General features: G+C 38.4%; 1 protein-coding gene across 1 annotated transcript; it reads left to right on the top strand.

Moving 5' to 3' along the window:
• The first annotated feature begins 1,514 nt into the window (after window positions 1-1,514).
• Window positions 1,515-22,439, top strand: LOC140242082 (uncharacterized). Its single transcript, XM_072321841.1, has 9 exons — window positions 1,515-1,580; window positions 5,876-6,024; window positions 7,158-7,331; window positions 8,712-9,105; window positions 10,772-10,860; window positions 15,308-15,440; window positions 18,860-19,046; window positions 20,005-20,112; window positions 21,977-22,439. The coding sequence occupies exons 2-9, from the start codon at window positions 5,934-5,936 to the stop codon at window positions 22,163-22,165; spliced, it is 1,365 nt and encodes a 454-aa protein (XP_072177942.1). The 5' UTR covers window positions 1,515-1,580; window positions 5,876-5,933; the 3' UTR covers window positions 22,166-22,439.
• The last annotated feature ends 4,319 nt before the right edge of the window (window positions 22,440-26,758 follow it).

The following is a 26,758-nucleotide window of genomic DNA, read 5'->3' as shown; positions in this document are numbered from 1 at the left end:
TGGATCCGGCACTGGTATATATACAGTATATATATGGAGAGATATAATGTATCATGGAGTGACGACATTACATTTTAATATTTCCATTCATGTGATTGCAGGTGATATCACTGTTATATTCAAAATGTCAACTTTCTCACATTTTTCAGTATCCAATTTTGATAAAATTTGTTTCTTTTTCAGTCTTGTCGATAACACTGTTGTAAATCCTACTGTAAACAAAATGATGTTGTTACTTAACATAGTCACAAGACAGACGCTCTTGAGAGAGAATATATCTGTGCGTGAATTGTTTCAACAAACTTTGCTTCGAAGTTGAATGGAAAGTGCAATGAAACAGTCAACCTATCATAGGGTTCCGTGACAGACGTGTCGATCAAGATTTTGGAATGCATTACCATTAGTGACAAGTTCTCTTAATGTCACAATCACTGCAAACGTTGACCCAGGGAGGTGGAATTAAGAGAGAACACCTCCCTGGTTGACCGAAAGATCGGTCTGCATCTGGTCGTCGGGGATACCATTCTGAGACCGCGTCTGGCTTGGCTTCACGGATCCCCTCCAAAAGACTCCTCCGGACGTGGAAAGACAGATCTTTCTGTCTATGCAAACCATGCAAACGTCTAGAAGAGGGAGTGTACGTGTACCGAACAGTGTGTGTCACACACGCACTTTACTGTTCTGTGTGTGTACGTACTACGTGTATAACCGAAAGGGGTTGGGTAACCAAAGATCGTACTTGAGATGGATGATAATTAGTGCAGTCGACAGCAACCAGTGTTCGCACCAAAGAGATTATACCACAAGAGGGCGTAGTCCAGTGGGGAGGCAGCCGCGCGAGGGAGCTGCCATTTTGCGTTGTGGGAGCCGCCATTGCACGGATCCTGTACAGTTATTAATCAGTAGGTGGCAGCGCACTGTGTAATGCGCTCGACTTCAATATTCGGCGCAGTGACCTTGCGTTGTTTTATTGTGACGTCACAATGGTCATGTTGAAGCGTCATAATGGTGCTGATGTTGTTTGATTTTATGGCGTGAGTGGGAATGTACGCGAAACAAACGTCATAATGCTCAAGTACTGTCTAGTCTACACCCAAGTTCCCACTGTTTATTTTGGGAATAACAAAAAGGTCTGGACTCTACCAAATGGTTCAAATGATATGATATCATCGTAGAAACTAATATTTAAACAATTAACCACATTGTGATTCTGGAAATGAAAATGTGTAATGAAGAATAACATATAATTCCAGATATGATATGAGAAGATATGACTTGAACGTAGACTTAGATCCAGTGCCAGGAGCTGAGTGTGCGCTCCCTCTTCAATTGTGGACGCACTATTTGTACGCACGCGTATGGCGACTACTTACTCTATAGGTATAATCTCTTTGGTTCGCACCCAGTGCGTAATTTTGTCTGTCATATGCCGATTGCGATAATTGGAAACGTAACGCCTATCGCTGCTAGTCAACTAGCCGAACACAACATAAGGAACAGAAAGTCACCGCATTTCTACAAGCTTAACTGTGATTTATTAATCTAACGGGGAAAAAACACCGAACAACTGCGTCATGGTGGTAAGTCGTTTTAGGTGCATGGTAACGGCGCTGCGACTTTTCTTCTGCGGTGCAGGGTTGGACGGAGCAGCAGGCCGACTGGGTCGGTACTAACTCCGGCGCGGGGCGCTGCGCTGTAACTGATAACAGGTTGGGGTCGCTGGTGCGGTTGAGGGATACTGGTACACCCTCGGATCTATGTGCCGCTGTCATTTCTGTAACACACTTTTCCACGCATATTAATGTACCGTATGTGCGTTATATGCATGTATAATAAAGTACTTTGTACAGTTTCATACATGCGAAGGTAAAGTTAATCCTGGAGTGAACATACAGCGCTATACACATTCTTTAGTGACTTTACGGATCAAACTCTCGTAAACAGTGATGTAGAAGTACGTAAAGTAGGCCTAGCTAACAACGTTAGAAGTAGAACTTAGTGACCACAAATGCCATGCCAGCTAGTTGACCGAAAGATCGGTCTGTATCTGGTCGTCGAGGAAATGTTTCGCGGAGACTGTGTCTGGCTTCACAGATCCCCTCCTTCAGTTATAGTCTATACGGAGGAGAGCGATAAAGTCAAAAAATAAAAGACTCCTCGATCCGGACAGACGGATCTTTCTGTCTACAGTAGCCAGCTAGTAACTACATGTATACACAGCCCAGTCGCTGTACATGGTACGTCGCGGCACGGCGTAATTACAGCGTCTGGTCGGGCTAGCCAGCTAGGTGCTATTTTACAACGTACAGGTACAGTTTTAAGTTCAAGAATAGAAGAATAGAAGCGGTATTGTCAGTAAATTTAATTGAGTGGGCCTACCGTAGTTGTGGATAAACTGGGCCTAGCTATTAAGGATCTGGATCTGGATGAATACGCTGAAAAACTCTGGATAGAGTATCACTCGGCACTGTGGTGTGATGTGCAGCTAATCATAACAGAGGTGACGCTGGAGCGCTTCTTTAAATGTATCAAATTTATGAATCTGCTTTATATTACTCGGCAGATTATTCCAATCCTTCGCTGTTCTATGGAAGAAGGAGTTGGCGAGAGCAGTTGAAGAACCGTGTGAAGTAGAATAATTATCAGGATGATAACTTCGGGTTGTCATACCTCTCGGTGCTTGAGAGGGGCTGATATTATTCACTGTTGATTTTAAGCTCCAGTCGCGATGCCAGTAGCAGTATTTGAAATGTATGTGGCATGATAGACGGCAGCGTATTGTCTGTATGCCACAATCTCTCACAAAGAGCGAGTTAGTGTACTACAAGGTTTGCCAATTTTTGGATTGTGATGGAGTCTTTACACCTACGCTACATACAGACAAGTTGTTGACAAATGTAGTACCGTATTAAAGATAAAGTAAATGAGAACAGTGAGTTAACACATAAAAGTACCAGGTATAACTTTCAAGAGCATTACGTGTAGGATGCACAGTCAACAACACATATAAGTAACATGGCAGTATCCATGTTCACTCAGACTTATTAAATGCAGTGATCGATGTGTAGACACATTTGTACACAAAATGTACATTGTAGCACATGCCTTGATACTTGATACTGGTACTAGACTCTACTGTATTTGATGAGCTAAGGAATCCCTCTGGGATGAACTAGATGTGTTGTGACAAATGACTCATGGGTACATGTACACAGCAATTTCAGTGTTGAAATCTAACAGGCCTATAAGATATGAAGAAGTGATTAAATGTACTGTTGTGTCTGGTCATTTAGTTGAACTGTCCAATCAGAGTGTGATTTTTCAAAGCAAAATTTAATATGGAATCTCTCTCTGAAAGTGGAAAAACAAAATCTACAATCTTAGGCATTTGAATTTGTACATCATTGAAAAAAAAAAAAACGGGCTATAGCTCCAGACTAAAGTAAAGTACATGTAAGATTTCAGGGAATATTTGTATGGAAGAGTTTGCTTGCGTAGCAGTGGTGTAAAAATGCATACAGTACTTAGCAAGTTGTGATGCGATACCAGTGACAGGCCTGTGCATGCATTGTAAATGTAAATACACTGTACACTATCCCTGTCGCTGTACCGATGTATGGTAAATCGCAACAACACAGAGCAAACACAAACTCGTACATCACAAAGCGTTTTGTCTTATTGATGATGACATTGAAAATGCAGAGCTGAAAATCACAAAGACCATACAATGTAAAGTAGGGTTTGGGGCCAAAGGCTGGGCCAAAGGGTGGGCCCAAGGCCCGACCCATGGCCAAAGCCCGAGGCCCGAGGCCAGGTGCTCGAGGCCAGGTGCCCGAGGCCGGGGGCCCAGGAGACCAGACTGAGACCACAAAGAGTACCAGTCATGACTTGCTGTGATAATGATGTGACCAAGGAGGTTCGAGAAATGGAGTCACAACTGTCTTATTCGCTTCGATCCCATGCTCGAAGCCGCCACTCAAAAATATTTCAGATGCGAAGACAATTAATTGACTCGTGTCTCATTGCATAATCACCAGCCCCTTTCCAAGGAAGATACTAGTATGTCTTTGTGATGGTAATTACTTTTCGCTATCCCTACTTATGGACGATGGGCGGTAGACAATGGTAAAGGCACAGGGGTGCGCGAATAGAAATTGCTCAAATATTGCTGAAATGGATATCAAAATTACTTGACTGTACGTGTCTGTACACTAATCTGACATATTAATTTATAAAGAACTATTCTTGGAAGATGATACTATATTAGTTTCATTTCGCGGAAATTAGGAGAAAAGTGATATCCCTTTAACCGGCTTTCCATGAGGGTAAAATTTCAAACACTTTCACAAAATACAGCTCAGATTTACACTTTTGCACATATTTTCGAATGGAATTGACTTTTCTTTTATATGCTTTATCATTAGGTGAAATTTCATTGCATTTGATATAAACGAGCAGCATATACGCGATATTATGTTAGCGTTAAAAATGAATCTTCAGATTGCTCAGAAAGATGGCGGCTTCAAGCATCGGAACATCAAAGGCACAAATGCACTTCTGTGGAATTCTTTTGTCCATCCATAGAAAACTGAGAGCTGAGCGAATGATTATAGTCAGTTGTAACTCCATCTCTCGAACCTCCTTGATGTGACTGTCTCTGGAGTCATGTATGAGCTGTGCATATACACATGTAGATACACTGTACACTAACTATACACACCTCAATTGCTGTATAAATCGTGACAGGGCTGTACAGTACCTGAGCAGCCAACAACACAGAGCAAACACTAAGCGAATTTTACGATCGCATTGAGTTTTGATACTTGACATCTTTTGTCTCCTCAAACTCATTAAAGACAATCTTCATAATTAATGAGACTTAATAGATACGTATAATAAAACACAAAAAGCCAGGCGAGAAAGTACCCTGAAACTGGAAGTTCTGGCATTTAACAAAAGGAGTTTTCCACATATAAAGGAAATTGTTTTAACATACCAACTGACACTTGGCCTCATAAATTCAGTGGTGCAGTGAAGTTACAAAAAAAAAAAAAAAAAAATACATGTACCCCTATGCCTATGTGTCACCAGTGAAGTAACGAGTGTTGCAAATATTCAGTGCTGTCGCACACCATGCAATATGTATATATATATACAAAATTGTATATCATATTTTTGTACCACTCCTTGGTACTTACAGGATTGTAAGTACCACTCCTTGGTACTTACATTGTACTTACAGGATTGAGGCCTTGCATACTGACTAGTCATGTATGACATCACCTTCGTAGAGCTTTAGATTTCAATTTAGCTGTCTAAGCCAAACAATACCCTAGATGTTTTTTTTTTCTTTTTTTTTTTCTTGAGCTCAAAGCTTGTGTGTGTAGTTGTACTGTATCTCAGCAAACTACCCATGTTCTGTAGACATGATGTGAGTTCATAAGATACATGTAAATCTAATGTCCATGTCAAAAGATATGCTTCTCTGAATTAATTCATGGGATGTAGATTGTACTGATTTATCACCCAGACCTGGTTGAGTCAAAACACAAACTTTTCCAAGCAGTAACTTCAAAGTTTACATTCATATTGAATCCCTAGAATGCCTCTAGAGTTAGCTGCAGAAGCTTCTGCTCACAACCCACTGGGAAAGTGACTTAGTACAGTGTATTGCGCTGTGTCCCGAATGTTTTTAGTGTCATTTACCAGTTTTCAGACTGCAATAGAAGATGTCTACTGGACAGTCAAAATACATGGACCAGTGAGGATATGCCTAATTTGGGGCCATACTGCACCTGAATAAATTCTATATATGTTGGTATTTGATATTGACATATGATTTTTTGTTGTTGTTTTATTTACCACATCATTCCAGTGATCGTGTTAACTCCGCATGTCAGTAGTGAGGGAGGCTGTGTGTAGGATGCCCCAATATGTCTGAGGAGTGGAAGGATAGTGGATATCATGTGTACAGTGGAGCCTGGTACAAGATGGTCTTGAAGACTGCCCTCCTGCTGATGCTAGGTAACGAAATTAATCCTGTCTATAGACTTCGCTTCATCCTTTCTACACAGTATTGATATATGTTCCATTGTTTCCATTGTAATCATATCTAGTACAAAAGTACACTGTATGTACATGTATATACATCTACATAATGTAGGTTTAAATAAACTATGTCTAGAAGCAACAAGAAAGGAAATTAGATAATGAAGTATTGTTACAATTTCAAGTTTGACTCTGATTGTGTAGCAATAAGGTCGAGGTACTATAGGCAAGTTTCTGTCCTACGATGGTCTCCGTGTAGGCTCTTTCACTTCTTAGAAACTTTTTGCTACACACCTGCCACAATCAGTTTGGTTAGCCTGAAAGTAATGTAAACTAGTAAGAAGTATTTCCTTGATAAGATCACGTGATCTGTATCACTTTCTATGAGGGATGTTTACACCAATGAATACTTCTTGTTTTTATGCGTGCAAACAAGTTTCCACTGTAAAGATTTCTGTTTCAATGCAGACCTACAGTTGTACTTGTGAATCCATTTTCAAATGCAAACTTTGCCTACATCCATTAACCCCGTTGAAAACGAGTCCCAAGTATACTTGGGCAGGTGTCTATGGGAAATGCGTGTTGTAGCAAAATCAGTCCATCCTCAACAGGTTAAACTAAGAAAATACTCTTAGCAATTGGTTTTTTTTTTTTTAAAGGGATGGTATAGCTTTGGTTGAGATACATGTATGACTTTAGATTTCTATTATTTTATTTTTTTTTTGTGAGATAATGTGAAACGTCTCATGAAATATGAAGAAGCATGTAATTCCAAGAGGAATTCAACATTTATTTGATGGCAATTGGTTTTGGAATGGCTGAGATATCCAAAACAAACTGATACTAAAACATTGTAAAAGGTGGGACCCACCTTTTAGTAGTAATAGTATCAATGTGGTTTACTTTGTTTTTGGATATCTCGGCCATTTCAAAACCAATTTTCATCAAATAAATTTTGAATTCCTCTTAGATTGGTATGCTCTGTAACATTTGACAATTGGTTTCTTGGTATCTCGCAAAGAGTCAAAAGCTTAATCCTCATCTCCACCAATGTTATGTGTTCAAGAAGTTTCTCCTCACTTGAGATGTCCCTGAATTTTTGTCACCAGTTGGATCCTCGTGGTCATTGTCATGGACGTCGTGGTTCACAGAGGCTCGACTGAGGAGAAGCATCCACAGTTCTGGCAGCCTCCTGCCCGATGGCTCCTTGGTATTGGAATTCAACTGCTCTGCTTTCACCCAGGAGTGTTCTGCCTGTGATCCTGGGAGTGTTGCCAATTTACGTGAGTAGCGATTGTTGTACAGGTGCAGCAGTCAATCAGAAATTGGCATGCACTTGTGTCGTGGTACATTTTACATACATTCTTCTATTTAAAATTCATTTTACTTTCTTTTGAGGAGGGGGATATAGCTTACTATGACTAAGTAAATTATTGTGTAAAGTTTGCCAGCAAGAAAGAATTCCAGAAATTCATCAGTTCCATCGAAATATATATTTTTGGAAAGCTGAGACACTCGATTAAATCTCAGTTGCCTGATCAGGCCACCAAAAAGTGTGATCCATAAAGTTTGGTGGCCCGACATCAAATTTTAATGGCCCTGGGCCACCGCCACCCCAGATTAAGCCCTGATACAGTGGACTCCCATTATAATGAAGTCCTCGGGACCGGCAGTTTTCTTTTGTTATATCGAAATTTCAAAAGAATCAATAAAAAAAGCATAGAAAAGAAAACGTTGCAGCTTGAATATTTATTTCGTTGTAACCACAATTTCAATATCGCGTGTTTGTTTTAATGGGAGGACACTGTATATGGAATATGGATTCTCAACAGTGCATTGTGTACTGCAGGCGGTCAAGTGCTGTGTGTCATGGTTGTATAAATTGTGCCTTCTCTGTTACTGGTAAATTAATGTACTAGAGATACTGGTGAATGCACATTTCAGAATACCACAGGCTTAAACCATATTGATATGCTCAAAGAGAGAAAAACATCTTCAGCTAATGGTTTCACCTGTGTTTAAGATAAAATTACACGTATGCCACTTTATCCTTATCTTTGCTAATATTGCCGATGTGTAATCATGAATTTGGATGCAAGATCATGTCATACAATGTAAGTAGCCAATGAATCATTGTACAATATCACAGCTGAGATTGAGTTTGAGGACTCTTGACCTTTGGCCTCAAATGTTGCAGCTTTCTGTACTCTGGTTGGTAGAGGGTGTGCACAGGGTACTGTGTAAACACCATGGTGCTTTCAGGATTAGTGTGGCCCATGGAATATTACTCGTGCAGTGTTGGGTACAGAGGACCCAAGTGTTATCAGTTCTGGAGGCCGAGTTCAGCAAACAGCCCTGGCAAAGTTCACGTTTGAATACGAATCAAATCAAGAGGCAATGTACAATAGTGAGGCAGGGTGTTTGTATACAACACCACTATAAGATATTGACACGAGTGAATTCTATATGAGAATACTTGGTGGAATTTCAAAATTTGGAGTTGATGATGAAATGATATATATGTCACTGATATACGTACAGTGTATTTGATATTGAAGTAAACTTATACAGCTGTTATAATGGGATATTGTCCAAGGTCTTTCCACAATTTTTAAAGAAAAAAAAATCTGTTGTGTTTTTTACATGCTCGTGGTACTATTCAGGTGAGAAAGACTGTGCTTGCTGTGACAAGAGTGGTTCCTGTACAAATGAAGAACTCTGTGTACAATGCGGTGAAGGCGAGTACCAGCCTGAATCCGGCCAAACGGAGTGCCTCTTGTGTCCCAAAGGTTCATTTTCAAATACCACGTCGGCCACGAGCTGCACGCCGTGTCCCAAGGGGTACGCCCAGCCCGGGGAGGGTAACACCACCTGCGACATTTGTGAAGAGGGCTTTTTCTCCAACAAGACGGGCCTCTCAAAGTGCTTCACTTGCCCCCGTGGAAGCTTCTCCAACCACACGGGTAGCCACAACTGCACAAAATGTCCAGCTGGCCAGAGTCAGCCGGACCTTGCAGCGACCGGGTGTGAGCTTTGCCAGCCAGGGTCGGCCAGTAGGTAAGTGGATTTACGCCAAGAAGAAGCTGTCAACAATTGTACACTGATATCCCAGCAAGCAAGGAGGAAATGGCCTACAAGACATACATGTAGCATCCCTGCTTTGTTCTACTGTCTGCTGATTATATAATTCCATATTCATTGCTATGGACAACAACTGCTTTTCTCTGAATTAGGTTATCTCCACCTTTGAAGTAGAAATAAGCTATTGGACACTTATAAATGATATAAAATCATTAAATTTGAACACACTGTCTATCAATGTCGTCAAGAAAGTGGGTATTTTAAAGGCATTATTTACCATTTGCGGATGAAACAAAAACCCAGCTTTAGTGCTTCAAATAGTTCTAAAAATGTGAGTTAGGGATAGAAACAACCAATGTAAAAATTTGAATCAATATGATTAATGTTACATGTAATTATTGTTAAATATACAAAATGTGAACAATAGTTGTGATAAATCTGTTTCTAGACTAAACCATCTACAGTTATGGTTTATTGACAAAAACAGTGATATCTCCTTATATTTAAGGCTTTATTGCAAAATTTGTACATGGTAGGATGTTTTGTGATACAACTGACCTACACATATATGCATCAAATGTGATATCTAGAGAATTTTTTAAATCACTACTCCCGAAGGTAAACTGTGCATTTAACTGACAAGGGCAGGAATCATTTTCATGGGTGACAGATGCAAAACTGGCTAAGTGGTACAGGTGACTGTCAAGGCCCCTAACTGTTAAAATTTTAAAAACTCAAGCTCCAGAATTCACATAGCCAATTCATGTTAAGATACACTGTGAGGTAATAAAGACAAATTGAAGCGTTTGCTTATGGCAGAGGCAGAAATAGCCCGGTTGTTCACTCAAGGGGGTAATGAAGTGATGTGACATAAAAATTGTTCGTTTTCTATCCAGTAATGCAGCTAAGTTTTGTTCTGTCAGGATGCCTTTCGACACTTTACATTGTAGGTACAGAGTAATTACTGTGTGTAGTGCCCTTTAAGAGGTAGTTACAACTAAGTTACTATCATACTATCAAGAGATACCACAGCAAAACTGTCAAAGTTTGAAGTTATCTGGAAGCTCACAAGAGTGCTAAGCACGTAGGGCTTTCCTTGTTGACTCTCGCAGTGTAGGAAAGGCACAAGCAAAACACATGTCATCATGTTTGGCTCTGATTCAATCAAAGGTCATCTTTTTATTTCTTCTTGGTTTTGTAAAGGCCAAATGCTCTATAGAAAGAGAAAAAGTTACGGTGAGTCAAAGCTATGTGAAGATATGAATTGTGATATTAATTAGTGATCTATCAATCTCTGTTTTGAGTCCATGTACACTTTTTTTACCTATTGCTGATTGGAACCTGGGGTGTCATGTGCACATTCAATAGAAATTTCAGAATATTTTTGTATGAAACAAAATTGTTTGCACACACAACCAAAATAGCAAACAAACAATCAAATACCAGTAAAGAAACACTCCCCCCCCAAAAAAAAAAAAAGAATCTACAACCCATGAAACAAATCAAAACAAAAAGTCTTACTACATTGTATGTCTTTCTGTATGATAAATGAGTAATGGCCCCATTGATTATACCAGTTAGTGGTATGCCATGTCATATTCTGTATATTTTGTATAAATGCCAGTGGTTCCTCTTCCTGCAGTGTGCCAGGAAGTCCCCAGTGTACCGAATGTGAGGCAGGAACATTTGCCAATGTGTCTGGCAGCAAATACTGCACACCGTGTCCACCAGGTGAGGTTATAATACATGTAACGCGCTAGGCTTGTGAGATGTTTATCTCTGAGATCTGTATGTTTGTTTGTGTGCGTGTGAGTGTACGTGTTCGCATGAGTGTAGGCTTGCATGTCCTTTCTTGAAGTGAACTTGTATCACACTCATGTGATCAAGTTGAGCCAAGTTTGAATTCTTCTGTCGTATGCTTTAACTTTATTTTGTGTCATTGGTGTAATTTTCCTGTTGTAGTGCATTGGATCTTGAAAGTGGAATTAGTTGATGCACAGTGCTGTAGTTTCTGCTAATTCATTTTGTATTGTTTGCGTAATCCCCATACCATGAAATTATATCCCGACTGAGGAACAAGGAATCAAATTGTGTGTGATTAATGTACAAATCTCTGTCAAAACAATGTCAAATTCATATCCTTTTATAAGTTATTACTGTCTCGCTTGCAATTGTAACATTATGAAATTCCCAAACTACTCCATCATTCAGTATCAGGAAGGTTTTGACAAAATTGCTCTTAATAATCATATATCGATGTTTATTAGTAATTGATGAATTTCCTGACTTTGCGATATGTTCTCTTTAAATGACATTTGTGTGAATTGACGTAACACAAGACAAAGGCTGTTTGTCTAGAGAGCCTTGTGCAGATGAGAATACTTAATGAACTTTGATGAACTCTTTCCACTTTTATTTGTTTGTTATCTGTATCCTTCTTCTCTGCTACTCTTTTAGTTATCATTGATAATGCAATTTTACATTGTGTGTATCGGTGTAATGACATCTCTGTGTGTATTTGTTTCCGTAATGTCCTCACCAATACGAGATTTAACGGGTAACTATACTTCAATGTATGATTTCTGTCGCATTTTTACCTCAAACATTTAAATGTGGGTTCAGTTAATGCAGAAATAATAGACAAACACATCAGGGAAGTCAGAGGAAAATTAAGCAGTTGTTACAAAATCTATGAATAGTTGAAATTTTGGCAAACCCATGTGCTGTCGTCACTAGACTAGAAGACTTCAGCGATTTGTGATTTCTTAGCAGTGGAACTGAGATACATGTAAGAGTGTTCCAGTTGTTTTGATTTTGCGAGCATAATGAAAGATCACTTCACCTACCTCTTCCAGAATGCCTTTTCTAAATTTTCTCAAACATAACTTGTGCCTTAAAAACTAGTTAATGTGCATGCACTGAATTCAGATAATATTTCGGGTAAAATTCCCTTTGAAGACTGGCAAAATAATCTCAACCCAAATGTATTGCCAGGATGAGCCCACAGCACACATGAAATGAATTTCCACAAAGAATTTTTTTCCTCCAAACTGGAGACCCCCTATTCAGACGCAAGCCAGTTTATACTAAAACTCGATAAAGAAACGACGTATAAAGAATCATCGTATAGCCGATAGACCGTTCAGATGCTAATTTCGACCATTCCGGAAAAACGTCGTATAGATGTGCAGTTTCTCACTGTGCATGTTGTTATGGTCATGAGTGACAGGTACAAGGTCACCTTTCGTGCTCGCTCCCATTAAGCCCCGCCTAGTTATACCGTTCTATGGTCGCCATACATTCAGACGCACAATGGATACGATGGAATGCTGATTCGTTATCGAGTTCTAGTTCGAAACGATGCTCTGACCGTCGTTTCGCTATACGTCGTTTCGTTATACGTTGTTTCATTAGTTAGCGTTCAGACGTATAAATTCATCGTATAGCTATACCGTTCTAGTATAAATTTTTTGTGTCTGAATGCCCTGAGAGACTACTGTAGCATGAGTTCTCAGTCCTCATCAAGGATACCTGCTACTGACACCATTTTTATGAGTCTTGGGCCACTCTTCTCAAAGCAAGTAACAAGACAGATCTAAACACATTGACCTTCAAGCATACCTTTACTCACTACTATGGTGGGATAAAATAAAAAATTGCAAGCATTGATATCCCACAAACTGTTAGGGTCACATCTTCGAACAGGTTTAATACATACAAAGTGTATTGATGAAGGACTGAATGGTTGACCTGGGATTTTATGATACTTGTATATGAAGTGAATTTGCAGCACCATATGTATGATCTGTCATATGATTTTTAAAAAAAAGTAAATACACATAATATTCATTTCAGTTTTCTAAAATTTGAACTTAACATTTTTTTTTTTTTAATTTGACATATTTGTATACTCGGTTCCTGATGGTTATAAAAGATGTAGGTATCCTCACTTATTACATGTTGAATTTTGACCATGTCATTACAAAGAATTTACCAGAAGGTATTAAGTTCATATTATATCTGAAAATTGTTTAAAATTGTAGAAACTTATTTTGAATGTAATCTTTATTTAAAAAAAAAAAAAAAATGCTGAGATCAAATTTACAAAAACCAGCATTACAGAAAATCAACACCATTGTGAAAAACGAAAACAAAACAAAAACAAAAACTGTACCCAAAACAGGACAAAGAAATACCATGGTGAAACAGTTAACTCCTTGTTTGGAACATCACTGGGCATTATTGAAATGTGGATGATTAAATTGATCTTACAAAACAGCCTTAAGATTTTTTTTTTTCTTTTGTCAGCCAAATGTAGATTCAATGAGCAAGTGACTTTATGATACAAATTAAAGTAGAAATATAATACAAGTAGAGAGAATGGAAATGAAAAACACAGTGTATCGAACAGTGATTGCATTTGTGAGTTTTGATCTCTGGTTGATCAAAACAAAGTGTTTCTTTTTTGTTATATAATGTGTCTTAAGCATAGAATTTGAAGAAATGTTTATTCCTTGAAGCATTTTCATGGGAATACATCCCCCACTTTTTTACTGTTTGTTTACAAGCAAACAATTCTTGTGGAACGTCTAGTATCAGGGATATTTATTATTCACAAACATGACTAATAGAGAAAGCGTATTTTGTGAAAACCTGTCACATCTACATGTATATGGTAGTCACAGCATGAAGGAGAGAAAAAAAAAATAAATATCACTTTATGAGCACAAATGAAACAAGAAAAAAACTGCAGTGAAATTTCAAGTTCATTATCCACTGTTGAAAGTCCAAGGTACCAAACGTGCCCAATTCAAAATCATTGCTGTGTATTGATTATCAAACTGTGTACACTGTAAACAGTTTCATTGCTCTTTATTACTGACAAAATTATGTGCTCCAGTCTATATGATTTGTATGACACCAGGGTAAAAACATTGTTGGGGTTAAAGCCCTTGTATTTGTACTAAGTATACATTTTTAGATTTGATATAAATTTTTCATGTCACAGGGGATGAGAGTATCAATATAAGGGCATTGGTCTACAGGTCAGTGCTGATAGTGTTACCATAGTAACTTGTATTTCTATACAACAGTTGCATACTTGTCTCTTTCTTTTAATGTACATAGTCCAAATATGACTGTATGAACATTTTAATTTTTATATTACGCAGATCCTTTTCTTTTTTTTGGGGGGGGGGGGACCTCTTTGTCTTTGGTTTCAGGTCAGTATGAAAATATCTTGTAATGGTGGGTACAAATACGTGTACTTTTTAGTGATGAGTTACAGATACACAGCTATATTGCAGGATAATTTTGTTTTACTCTGATTTAAGTAACAAAAAAGTATTTGTTTAACATTCAACTTGTAAGTAATACTCTTCTGTCATTGGTTATCAAGGAATGCTGAGTAACTTGAGTGATTTAAGTCCAGATTATGTTTTTCTGGTATGTAGGCTTTTTGTTGTAATTTTCTTTCAGCATGTAAGGATGTCTCGAAAGCATCAGAATTCTACGACAGTAATTTAACCAAAATTTCATGATCATGAATTTTTGACACCCAAAACTCTCTGGCTTGTTTTTTCTGCACAAAGATGGTTTCAAATTAAGACGATGGTTTAAATTCAGTCCATGGACTAAAATAAGTGTGAAGTAAGCGTACACTGTACCTTTCACATGTTTATTACTAGGTATTGGATATCTATTGGCATGTGCAATCTGTCAAGCACATTTACGCGCACAGAATTTGCATTTGATAAACCATGGGCTTGATATAAACCACCTTCGTAGATATGGACCCTTTTGTCTACAATTTACCTAGTGTACATAGTATGTAAGCAAAAGATATATTCTGAATTGTACAGTTCATAGAGAAGCATGTGCTGATTATGTGCTTTATAAATGCAGTACAGTAGAAACTTGGTATAAAGAGATCTGATATAACAAAATACCTGATATGACAAACTAATTTCGTCTGTCTCAATAAATGTATTTCCTTTGTATTATATTGTTTATTGACAACTGGTGTAACAAAATATCCTATATAATTATAAAGAACAAATTGTCTTGGTCCCAAGGATCTCGTTATACTGAGTTTCTACTGTATTATGATTATTGTTATTATTCCAATCATGCGTGTTCCTGATCTCATATATTTTCATTGTATGTGTGTCTGAAACAGGTAAAGTCAGTAGCATGCCAGGGGATGTGAACTGCACTAGCTGCCCAATTGGTTACTTCCAGTGGTTCTCTGGTGAGACTGAGTGCCAGCCGTGCTATGCTGGGTCATACTGCAACCGCACTGGCTGCTCAGCGTAAGTCTCTTTCCTATTAAAGAAGGGTTATACAGTTGAACCTCTATTATCCGGCCTCCCTTTATCCGGATCTCTCTATTATCCGGACGCAATCTCGCCGTGATTTTTTTTAGTCTTTTTTAATAATTACGGGAGGAAAGGGGGATTCCCAACTCCTTGAGAACTCCTACACAAACGCACATGAATTACATATAGTTGATACATTTCTTAATAATTATTTAGGTAAATCATCCCAAGAATTTATAAAAGAAAATGATTTCATTCTTGAAACACGAACCTCTATTTTGGGGTCTGTTACTGAGTGTAACAATGAAAAGGTTGCAGTATACACATTACTACATGTGGTACTACAATGGGCTACATCAGTACACTGTACATGCAATGTGTATGTATATGTACATGTATAAAGCATTGAGTCTCCCGTATCCGGCCAAATCCCTTATCCGGACGAGCCCCGGTCCCGACTTGTCCGGATACGAGAGGTTCAACTGTATATCATTTTTGTATAGTGTTCATAACACACATTGATGTATTTATCACCATATCTATCCACCTATTTATCACTCTATCTATCTATCTATCTATCTATCAATCTGTATATCTATCTAGCTGGCCTCTCAAATCAACAGTCAAGCAATACTTTGGTGTGGGTTCTTCATGGGTTCTTCTGTTACATTTTGGGAAGAATTTGAAGTGGATTTTTGTGGAAAAGGAGCAAAGATTAAGAAAATGATGACAAATGAGCAATGAGGATTAGTATGTCTTCTAGCTTTACAGCATGTTAGCAGTGCTGTGGACATTCTTATGTTTCTAGGTTCTATGCTCAAGGTTTGGTTTCTAATAATATACCATGGGTTTCGTGTTGATATCAACCTGGCATTCAATATCAAAAGAAATTGCAAGTATGAGAGATGATTTGTGCTTGTTTACTTCAATTTTTTTTTTCTTTTTGTGGGGAAGGATTACGTACACACCCAATAAATGCCATTGGGTGTGTACAAGTACACTGATATGATCATGCAATTGCATGATTCACATACCAGTATCTATGCTGAGTAAAGAAGCTTTCTATACATATCATGGTTTAAATGGTTTCCACTGTTTCACATCATAGCAAGTTATATCCCGTAATTGTAGCAAGTGGTTTACTTCCTCTTTGAAAGGGCCTCAATTTATTTTATTATTTTTTTCTTTCAAATCAATATACAGTGTATATGCATGTCACATTGTATGTGTGTGTGTGTTAAAAAAAAAAACAAACAAACAAAATGTTGTTGGCCATACAGAATATTGAATGAATTAATATTGAATTCAAAGAAGAGACAGTCTGCAGTGGCCTTTGTAGGGACATGCTCAAACTGTCACTGTGAACTGGCTTATTGTAGTGAGCACTGTGTCTATTTTACTGCAGCTATTGATGGGAAAATTTATAAAGTTTGGAAGGATGTAGACTAACCTTGTTGGCTGAAGTACAAATACATTGCGTACCAGTTAGCTACTGGGTTAGTCGGAAAATGTATGGCTTTCAGTGCAGTTTGTTATTGTTTCTCCGAAGATACTTTGTGACATGTTACTGAGAACTAAGAAGAGCCATGCAAATGTCACATGCCAGGAAGTTTAGTAATCTAGCCACCAGTCGGCTTCCTTACACCTGAATGTACACGTATGTACCTCCTCGTCTGTGAATCTTTCCTGTGCTTTGAGTGCTGGTGGGCACAGAAAATCCCATTGCATTGTACACACTGTCCAGAGTCCCTGGCACTGGCTGGGTTAAGTTTTTGTTTGTTTTGTCTTGTTTGTTTTTGCTGTCTGCTCGAGATTGATCTCTCTCTCCTTTTATTGTAAGCTTCTGCAAATGCTTTTCTCCCATTGTGTGCAAAAGACAATGAAATGGCACGTGGTGTCCTTTGCCACACAGTCACAGGGTCTGTTCACATGACCGCCACTGACCTTTCGTGCCCGTTGATGGTCAGAGACTACAGCGGGCTAATTCCTGCTGTTTGTTAAAACCTTGACTGGCCGTGGATTTGACAAATAATTGTGTAGCCAGATTAAACACCAGTCATTATTTATTTGAAAACCAAAATTGTAGCTCTCTCACTTGTGCGGTACCATGTACACAATTACAAGGACTCTTTCACAGCTAAAATGGCTCAGTGCATGAATATACATGACATATCTTGATATCATCACCAATGTTTGTTTGATTTTTATTTGTAATTATTTTATTTTCCCCATTTGTCTTGTCTGTCTTGTAAGATATCTTGACAAAGAAAGATTCATTTTTCATCTTTAAGGGGGAAATCCACCCTGAAAATTAGTCTGCGTACATAAATAGGAGCAGACACATTAATGAGAGGAATTAGGCAGTGAAAGTTTGAGCAAATTCACCAATGAAACTGAGAAAGATATGATTTTTGTGATGTTCTGAATCACTCAAAGTAGCAATTCTGTGTTGTCGCATGGGAATTTCCCCCATTTACTGTAAAATAAGAAGAGTATAATTTCCCTTTTATAAGTAGTTATTCAGTCGTACCTGCACCATAGTTAAAATCATTGTAAATGTTTTTATCTATAGATCCCCTGCATGAAAGAAAAGAAGAAATGTATTCTGTCATTTTAAGTTTATATTATGAAAGAAAGAAGAAGAGATTTTAAGGAATTTTATGGAAAGGGCTAATTGAATGCGAGCTCACATACTACTTGTATAACAAAAATGTGATTCTCCAATAGAAAAAGAATACTGGTTCTTCATGGTAGAGACAGTGGCAGCTTGCATTGGCACCTGTAGGGGTATGCAGAAGGGGCGGGGCCTAGTGGTTATTACCCACGCCGATGAAAATCGGCAGGGGGTTATTACCACCGCCAAGGGAGGAGGTTATGTTTTCGTTACCGTTGGTTTGTTCGTTTGTTCGTTCCTTCGTTCGTTTGTCCGTGTGCAAAATAACTCAAAAAGTAGTCAACGGATTGGGATGAAACTTGCAGGAAAGGTTGAGAATGACATGAGTAACAAACAATTATCTTTTGGTAGTGATCCAAGAATTTTTGGGGAATTTATGAAGGATTTTGATATTTTGGCAGGTAGGGTCAATGAACTTGGGAGTTCAGGCTGTGCGTATTTGAGGTTTGCATGCGCGCACTAAAGTGCGTGCTCTAGTTTCTGTTTGGGAGAGGCGCGCCGCGCATCTGAGGGTTTATGACGTAACAAAGGCTTCTATATTGGGAAATCGAGCGATTTTTCAGTGGATGAAAATCACTTACATGTATCTCTATGGAAGAGCAAGATCATTAGTGGAAAGTAACTGCTTGGCAGAGGTCTGCGCTCTCGGAGTGCTTTTCTAGTTATTTTGTGAGTTCTTTTTTTCTTTTAATCTCGTCTTTTGACATACATGGATAATGAAGGTGCTTTCCCCACGTAGGTGTGACGAGTGTCCAGCCGGGAGAGAGTCCAAACACAAAGCAGCATACAATTGTACCATGTGCGAGCCTGGGTTCAGTAAGCCCCTGGCCTCAACCAGTCTCTGTAGCCAGTGTGCCAAGGGCTACTACCAGACCCAGGCGGGACAGCTGACCTGCCGTTTGTGTCCCGAAGGTTTCTACTGTGCGGTGAGTCATGCATAATATGACCATTCTCATTCTCATCAGTTTTAATTTTTTATTCTCTTTAGAGAAGTCAAGAGTAGTCCAGTTTAGCAAAGGAATTTTTTCATGTAAATTATATGAAGGATGTTAGCAAACTTATTTGCTATACTTGGACTGACTGCAGTCTCTAGACCCACAAGGGTACTTCTTTCTTGTAGATTCATTTAGCAAAAGCTGTTTTTCCAGAAAATTGTTATGAAGCATTTTAGCATTCTTATTTCTTAATAGCATCCAGTTCTTTCTTGTTAGAACAGCTTTTTTCATTATTTTAGTTAATACTGTTTTTATTTTTCTATTGTCCTTCAATTTTGCATACTTAGTGTGTGCTTCTATCTTGTAGTTTCATTGAGCAAAAGCTGTTTTTTCCAGAAAATCTTTATGAAGCATTTTAGCATTCTTATTTCTTATATAGCATCCAATTCTTTCTTGTTGGGACAATTGTTTCATTATTTTAGTTCGAACTGTTTTTAGTCTTCTGTTGTCTTTCAAGGACTGTACTTTGACTTCACTGCAGAAGGCCAGCAAACCTTTCCCACTGCCATACCTTGTGGTTAACTGCAGCCAAATTGTTGTTGTGCTCTAAACCAATGTAATGCCATGTTCCTTTCTCTCTCTCTCTCTCTCTCTCTCTCTCTCTTTTATGAACAGTATACACAACTGGAGTGACAATTTGCTTTTGAGCTCTTCCCTTGTGGATAGACTGCCGTCAGTCCAAAGATGACTGAGTGTTATACATGCCTCTAATAATTGCAGCAATCTGTATCAAAGTCAATGGATAAGATGTGTAAGCACTGGCAATTTATCTTGGCCCAGGCACATGGGGGGGGGGGGGGGGAGGATACCATTAGTATGGGGCTAAGTGAGTGAAATAAGTGAGTATCCTCAGTTTCTCACATTGTTATTAATGTATTTCCTCTGACAGTGCTTCTCATGCGACCCAAAACCTTGCCCTCCGGAAGCCTCGTGCCCAGCAGGTAGCTTTGAGCCAAGGTACCAAACTTGCGGCCCGCTCTTCATGGAGAAAAACAAGGTGAGATTCGTCCAGACAGAGATGTCCAGTTTGCAGCACAACACATCCTATCCATGGTACTTTTGTAAGGAATTGTGACATTGATATCAACAAACTGAAATGCTAAAAATGTAGTTTAGAGAGAGTGTAAAACTAATGAAGTAGAACAAGTTATGCAGAGCTGCCAACAATGTAGAAAATATGTTGTTTTGTACGTGCTCCCGCAATACAAAATAGACTGGCAAAGTGTGCCATTGCCACAGTGATTTAATATCCCCTATGTTCCGTAGTACAGATTTTGTATGTAAAAACTCTGCATGGCCTCTCCTAGAATGTGAGCGATATACACTAATAATAGGAAATATGTGCAGAATTGCTGCATAAGCAGATCATATTTTCTGCGTATTGCACAGAAAGCGCTGATGCATTGCGGTGTCACAAGCATCCTATATAATTAACACTCATTGTCTTGCATTGTCACATCATATGCAAAATTAACATCATCAGTTTGTCAAAACTGTGTGGGGGCATAAGGGAGACACAGTTTATGTAAAAGTACTGGTATATATGACTGAGTTGATTGTTTTTTTGTTGTTGTTTTGGTGTGGTTTTTTTTTTGATATTGTTGGGAACTAATTTCTCCCATTCATCTGTTATATGTGCTTTTGATATTGTGTGTGCATTTGTGAGTGGTATGCTTTGAAACCAAGGTAATGTAGTCAGAGACCAAATGATACTAATTTGCACTGATTTTTTTTTTTTTTTTTAATGCTAATTACCATTATTGATGCTATTTTGTCTTTGTTGTGGTTAGGTGTATGAGAAAAGTCAGTTGACAGGTCTTATCTGACTAGCCAAATTCATTTCTTTTTGTGTAAATTCAATTTGTAACACAATATGCAGTATTCATTGTCCATATTCTATAAATCCTCTGTTGCTCTTGAACTGTTTCTTTTTTAATTAATTTTTATGATGATACACAGCAGGTTACATAACAAATTTATCATCAAAGAATATTGATCAGTGAATGAAAAGCAGTTCAACTGATTATACATGCTTTGGTCTGTAACTGTGCATTTAGATTGATGGGGAAAATTTTAAACATAAGTCATATCCATGCATTTTTAATGTACAGATAGGATATGATAAGATCATCATAGTAACGCAAATACTATGTGAATCATATAATACTAACAGTATTGCAAATAGGTGAAAGTGGCCTTTCTTATTGACAGCGAGATTTTCAACCATCAAATAAAGCAGTGTGACATATTCATTGGGATATAACGATACAGGAAAAATGAGTCAAAGGGAAGCATCTGTGTGGCATTTTTGATATTAAAAAGGAATAAAAGGAAACCTCAAAAACAAAGACACACTGTTTTTGTCCATATTTCCAAAATCAAAGTGGAATCCTGTCCGGAAATTGATTTAGTTTTGATTCAGGAAGTATGATTCAGGAAGTTTGTCACCGAATCATAGGAACATGTCGTTCAGAAATTGCAGTAATTAACTCTTGGTGTGCCAAGCACTTTTTCATCAGCATTCAGTGTAATCCATCCAAACTTGACCTAGTTGTAAAAGTAGCAAGCGCACTGGAATGTAACAATGTGCCTCAGTCCAACAGGAAGGGCATGGTGACGCAAATGGGGATTAGAGGGATTAGGTAATGGTAATTCATCAACAGTTTGTACCTAAACCTCAGAGCCACTTGGTAAAGAATGCACTTCACCATGCTTGCCAATCATTGAACAGAGGAAAGTAAGGGCTATTAGTCTTTCAATTGAAAATGTCAAATTGTCTCAGAGAGTCCAATTAAAGAAAGGTGTACCACAAAAGAATCAGTCTTCTAAATGTGCATGGGTTTTGTTTTTATCCTCTCCAGAAATGTGTGCCAACCATTGGGTTCTACTGCCTTGTTGCTGCCATTGGGGTGGTGACCCTCGTGGCAGTCTTCATCCTCTTAGAGAGGTACCGGTCCAGGAAGCACTACCTGAGGGCTAGGACAGAGGAGGAGGAGAGGCTACTCTCCTACCAAAGATCCACTGAAGAGCCTGTATACCAGGGATTCTAGACTCTAAATTTTTGTTGCCACTCACAAGACGCCACAGCTTTCTGTCTTTGGCGGGGATAATGTGTGGAAGCTACGGGTCTTTGATATCGAATGCTGTGAAATTGAAAGTATTCCAGGATTGCTTTGGTGCCGGAAGTTGGACAGAAGAAAGGAATGAAGTACTGGAATTGCGCCAAGTTGGTCACAGCTGTAAAGAAACTGAAAGTGCAACTTTGTCAAGAAGGATGCATCCATTTTGTCTTCCAGATTTAGTGTCAAGTTGGCAGCCTTTTTTTTTTTTCTTAATTTCGTTGTTTTGTTTTTTAATTGTTGCCTGTTTCTTTTGATAGGCTTTCTTCGAGGATAAGGTGTAATCCTTTATCTTTGCAGACTCTGACTGACTGCGATTGAATGATGCTATGAGCAATATATTTTTACATCTATGTGTGTAGTCATGCATCTCTTGTTTATCAAAACTTTTACCTGAGCACAAGTCATATGATAGAAGGAGACGAAGAAGTCATGTACACACAGAGGGAAACCAACGCCGCGTGTGTGCTACATCTGCATACATTCATTGAGAGTCTTGTGTGATATCACATTTAGTGACCACCTTATGCATTTGACCTTGTGCTGCGGTCATCAGATGGACTCAAACAGGACTGATGAGGACAAGGACCAAGCGTCACTGTTTCCATTGGAGCTGATAAGAAACTTGGGTCATCTCTGACTTTGGCCCCTGAGGCTATCCATGTGTATTTGCCATCTTTCATGCGATCTCTTCTATTTTACATATGAGGTTAGAGGCAACTCAATCTTATCTTGTACTCAAATATTTTGTTTTAAACACTAACATGAAAGCATTTGATCAGGCTCATTTTAAAGGCTTATTTATGGTGCAGGTGATTTAGACCTGAAGGAGAAAATAAACAAACATTCATTATCTCTTTCCATGTGTTTCTCTAATCTCCCAACCCCAACTCTAACTCCAGGCCCCCACCCCCCCCCCCCAAAAAAAAAGAGAAAAAGAGATAAAAACAATTACTTTAGAGACTGTTGTATTTGAATAAGTCACTGGCAGTGTTAAGAGTACCAGAGGTCAGCTTCAAAATGAATTTTACTTTTCACAAGACAGTCCCAAATTTGTGTGCATTATGAACCAAGGCATTTTTTTTCTTCCTTTTGTAGGTGCTAACTGTTTTGAAGTGGTCATTGCTTCCGTATCATTTTCTTTTCTTCTTTTTCATTGCAAGTTGGGTCTTTTCAGATCTTTTGTGTTGAATGTCTGTGCCTGCAATGATAAACTTTGTGCAAACAAGTAACTTCTGTCAGTGGGGCAGAGTCTCCTATGGAGCAGGAACCTCCCTGAAAAAAAAAAGAATAAATAAATGAAAAACTCATGAAGGAAATTGTGAAGTTACCACCATCATCCATAATAATCACTGCCTGTAAAGATCTCTCAAGGGATGAACATAATTATTCTACCTGTGATTTTCTCTTGTTTCCACCAACTTCTCTCTTCACTTTCTCTGTATATTTCCACCCCTCTCCTCAGAAATGTATTGTGACATAGTGTAAGGATCAGACTGTCACAACTGCATGCAAGATGTGACACATGAATGGGTTCTTGTCCGAATTCCGAATGTAATCCTGTTTTGACACGCTATCTGTGTTACTAGTAATCACTTGGCACTCACTGTCAATAGCAGTTCTCATACCTTTTTTTTTTTTCTGTTCATTGTTCATGTAAAGGTATTTCACTGCTTCTTTGAGGGTAAAATCACTCTCTTGCACTATTAAGAACCTCATGTGGGGAAGAAAAGACATCTTCTAGTCCCGTCAGAACAACAAGAAAAGATCTAATAATAGAAGCACTGCTCAGTCATTGATCAGGGTCAATTTGAAAGGATTCTAGCTGATGGTAGTGTCTGTGACCTATTCCTGTGACAGCTAAATTTTTAAAGAAAAAGAGTATTTGTACCTTGTTTTTATCAGATCTCTAACTATTTGCATGTGGTTTATGTACGTATATAACTATATAGAAGTGTTCTAAATTTGCTTTTGTATATAAATGTTTTCCAATGAATTACATAGATGTATATTTTTGCTGTAATTATTTATAGATGTGGGCTGATCAAATCATATGTGCAGAGTATATTGGCTTTAAAATTTATGAAGATTGTGCAATGTTAGAATTGATACATTCATTTTTGAATTCCTCTTCTTTTTTTATGTAGAGGAGGAGCAAGAATTATAGTCATAGCTTGGAAGAACAGGCATTCGGATTAGGGCAGCCATTTCTTGAAGTTTCAAACTTTTTAGCATGGACTTGGTAGTCTCTGGGATTCGAATCATTCCAAGTAAATTGTACGATGCTTATTGTAAGAGTAATCTACAGTTTCCGATCCAGAAACTTTCAGACTCATTATGAATACCTATGTGGGTGTCATTTTTGTCATGAATTTCTGTAAATGTGATGTTTCTATAATTCATTCCTTATATTTATACATTTTGAGAAGATATTACCTCGTGGTCACCGGTACTTATCTTAACTTGGTGACACATTTTTAGCAATTTTAGCCAAATTGTAAAACATGTAGACATCGGACATGTGTAATCGTGGCTTCTCTTTGACAAGATGTTTTTAAAAAAACATTACACATACATACAGTAGTAATGCACTAGGGGCGTTTATATTTACACCAAAATACTGTGTTTTTCAAAGGCCAATTTTTTTTTTTTGTGTGTGTTTTTTTTTCATTGGCATTTAACCAGTGTGGACTCAAACTTCATAGTTTTCTTGTGATTTTGTGAAACTGGGGAAGTTCTCACTCATGAGTTTCCAGAGTGTGGGTCTGGTAGCATGAATTCTCACATTTTTTTTTTATTCACACGACATCCAGCAGCTGGCACAGGCTGCCTTTAAGTTGTGTGTAACCTTCCTTTATGTGTGTCCTGCTTGTGGGCTCCCACACGCCGTAAATTTGTGCAGCGTACATGGGATCCACAAGCACAGTGTATACCATACCCACGGTTCCGCAGGATCGGAAGACATTTGAAGACATATCTTAGTGAGTTTTGATGGAGGAATAATAACTTGTGAGTTAAAATCTTACGATATTTTCAAACTAGAATGGGTGTACGCTCTCTTCAGTGATTGAAGGATATGACATCATGCACTGCCTGGGATGCACTGTCTGAGTAGGATAAGGAAGGCAACAATATTCATTTTAGTACGCAGATATTTTTAATCGAAGAGAATAGTTATAGTGGCTATAAAATTACTGCAATAGACGTACATAACAAACACAGTTTGTGAAAGAGAAGCATTTATGTGTACGCAATGGGGATAGTCTACTAGGCACTTTAAGAAATGTGTCTGAGGATGATTTTTTCTTTAAAATGTACTTTTTATTAATATGAGGATATTTTTCAATGGATTAATTTGTATACTTATTTGATATGGGGAAAAGAATTGGCATTTCTTCATGCACTTTGCAATACGAACCTCTTAGAGAGCTTAATGCAAGAATGTTTCTCAATGGATTAATTAAAAAACTGATTTTACATGAGGGAAAAGAAAAGGTATTTCTTCGTGCACCTGGCAGTAGTAACATAAGAGAGAGTTTACGCATGCAAATATGTTTTGATACAATGGTTTATTATTAGGCTTTCGTCTTGCAAGCAATCTGCAACACCATGTCATCATTGGCCTCCGCACTTCAGTGAAGTGCGCTTCTTTTACATGCGTGTCTGTCTGCTCCCCCCCCCCCCCCAGCCAACCATACACATGCAGTGTATGCTTGTTCCAGAAACCCCACTACCCTCTTTTGGAATTTTTTTGGAGTTTGAAACCCCGGAACCCTAATTCAGAGGGAGGGATTTTGAAATTACCCCTAATTAGAAATATTTGGGGGGAAAATACTAAAAGACCCCCCTATTTCAACGATTTGGAGGGGGGGTTGCCAACTTGAGCCCCAAAAATATACCCCTTTCCCCCCAAATCAGGAACATGCATGCTGTACAGATGACCACCTGAGTCGGGTCGGGCTACTCTCACATTGATGCGCATGAAGAAGTTTCTGAATCTTAACTAATTGTAAGGTGAACAACTGACGAGGGACAGAGTCTACCATGAAATGGAGGAGAAATCAATGTGTCAGATACATTTGACAGACTCGTATCATACCTACCTCAAGTTTGTAGCTGTCTTCTGCACCGTTTTGTGAGTATGAAGAGGAGAGTGTAAGGTGACATCCAGAAGACGCACAGAGTCTTTTTCAAGCATACAAGAGCTGTATGTACATTGCACTATTTGTGCTCTTTCTAATTTGCCTGGCCGCGTGAGACTTCATATTGCGACCACAAGTGTCATATGTCGAGCTCCTCAACTGGATACATGCGATCATTATCAACTTACATGCATTGTGCTATAGCTGTGTTTCATGTCTGGGTTTTGCATTGTCTTGCAGAATTGAGGTGCTGTATATTGTGAACATGAAGGGCAGAATTAAGGTCACAGTATTATGCATTGGTGGATGAGTATTTAAGTTGCGGGATTGCTTTATATAGTGCATATGAGGAATGTGTGTCGAATATGCTACATGTAAATAC

This window comes from Diadema setosum, chromosome 18 (genome assembly GCF_964275005.1).
Source record: "Diadema setosum chromosome 18, eeDiaSeto1, whole genome shotgun sequence".
Classification (NCBI taxonomy): Eukaryota; Metazoa; Echinodermata; class Echinoidea; order Diadematoida; family Diadematidae; genus Diadema; species Diadema setosum.
Note: the sequence above shows the minus strand (reverse complement) of the source record. Positions and strands in the feature narration are given on the sequence as shown.

Bases quoted from the DNA above. Each gene is read 5' to 3' on its own strand.
- LOC140242082 (XM_072321841.1), top strand. From the start codon at position 5,934: ATGTCTGAGGAGTGGAAGGATAGTGGATATCATGTGTACAGTGGAGCC. The intron at 7,332-8,711 runs GTGAGTAGCGAT...GGTACTATTCAG, and splicing joins TGGGAGTGTTGCCAATTTAC to GTGAGAAAGACTGTGCTTGC. The intron at 20,113-21,976 runs GTGAGATTCGTC...TATCCTCTCCAG, and splicing joins TCTTCATGGAGAAAAACAAG to AAATGTGTGCCAACCATTGG.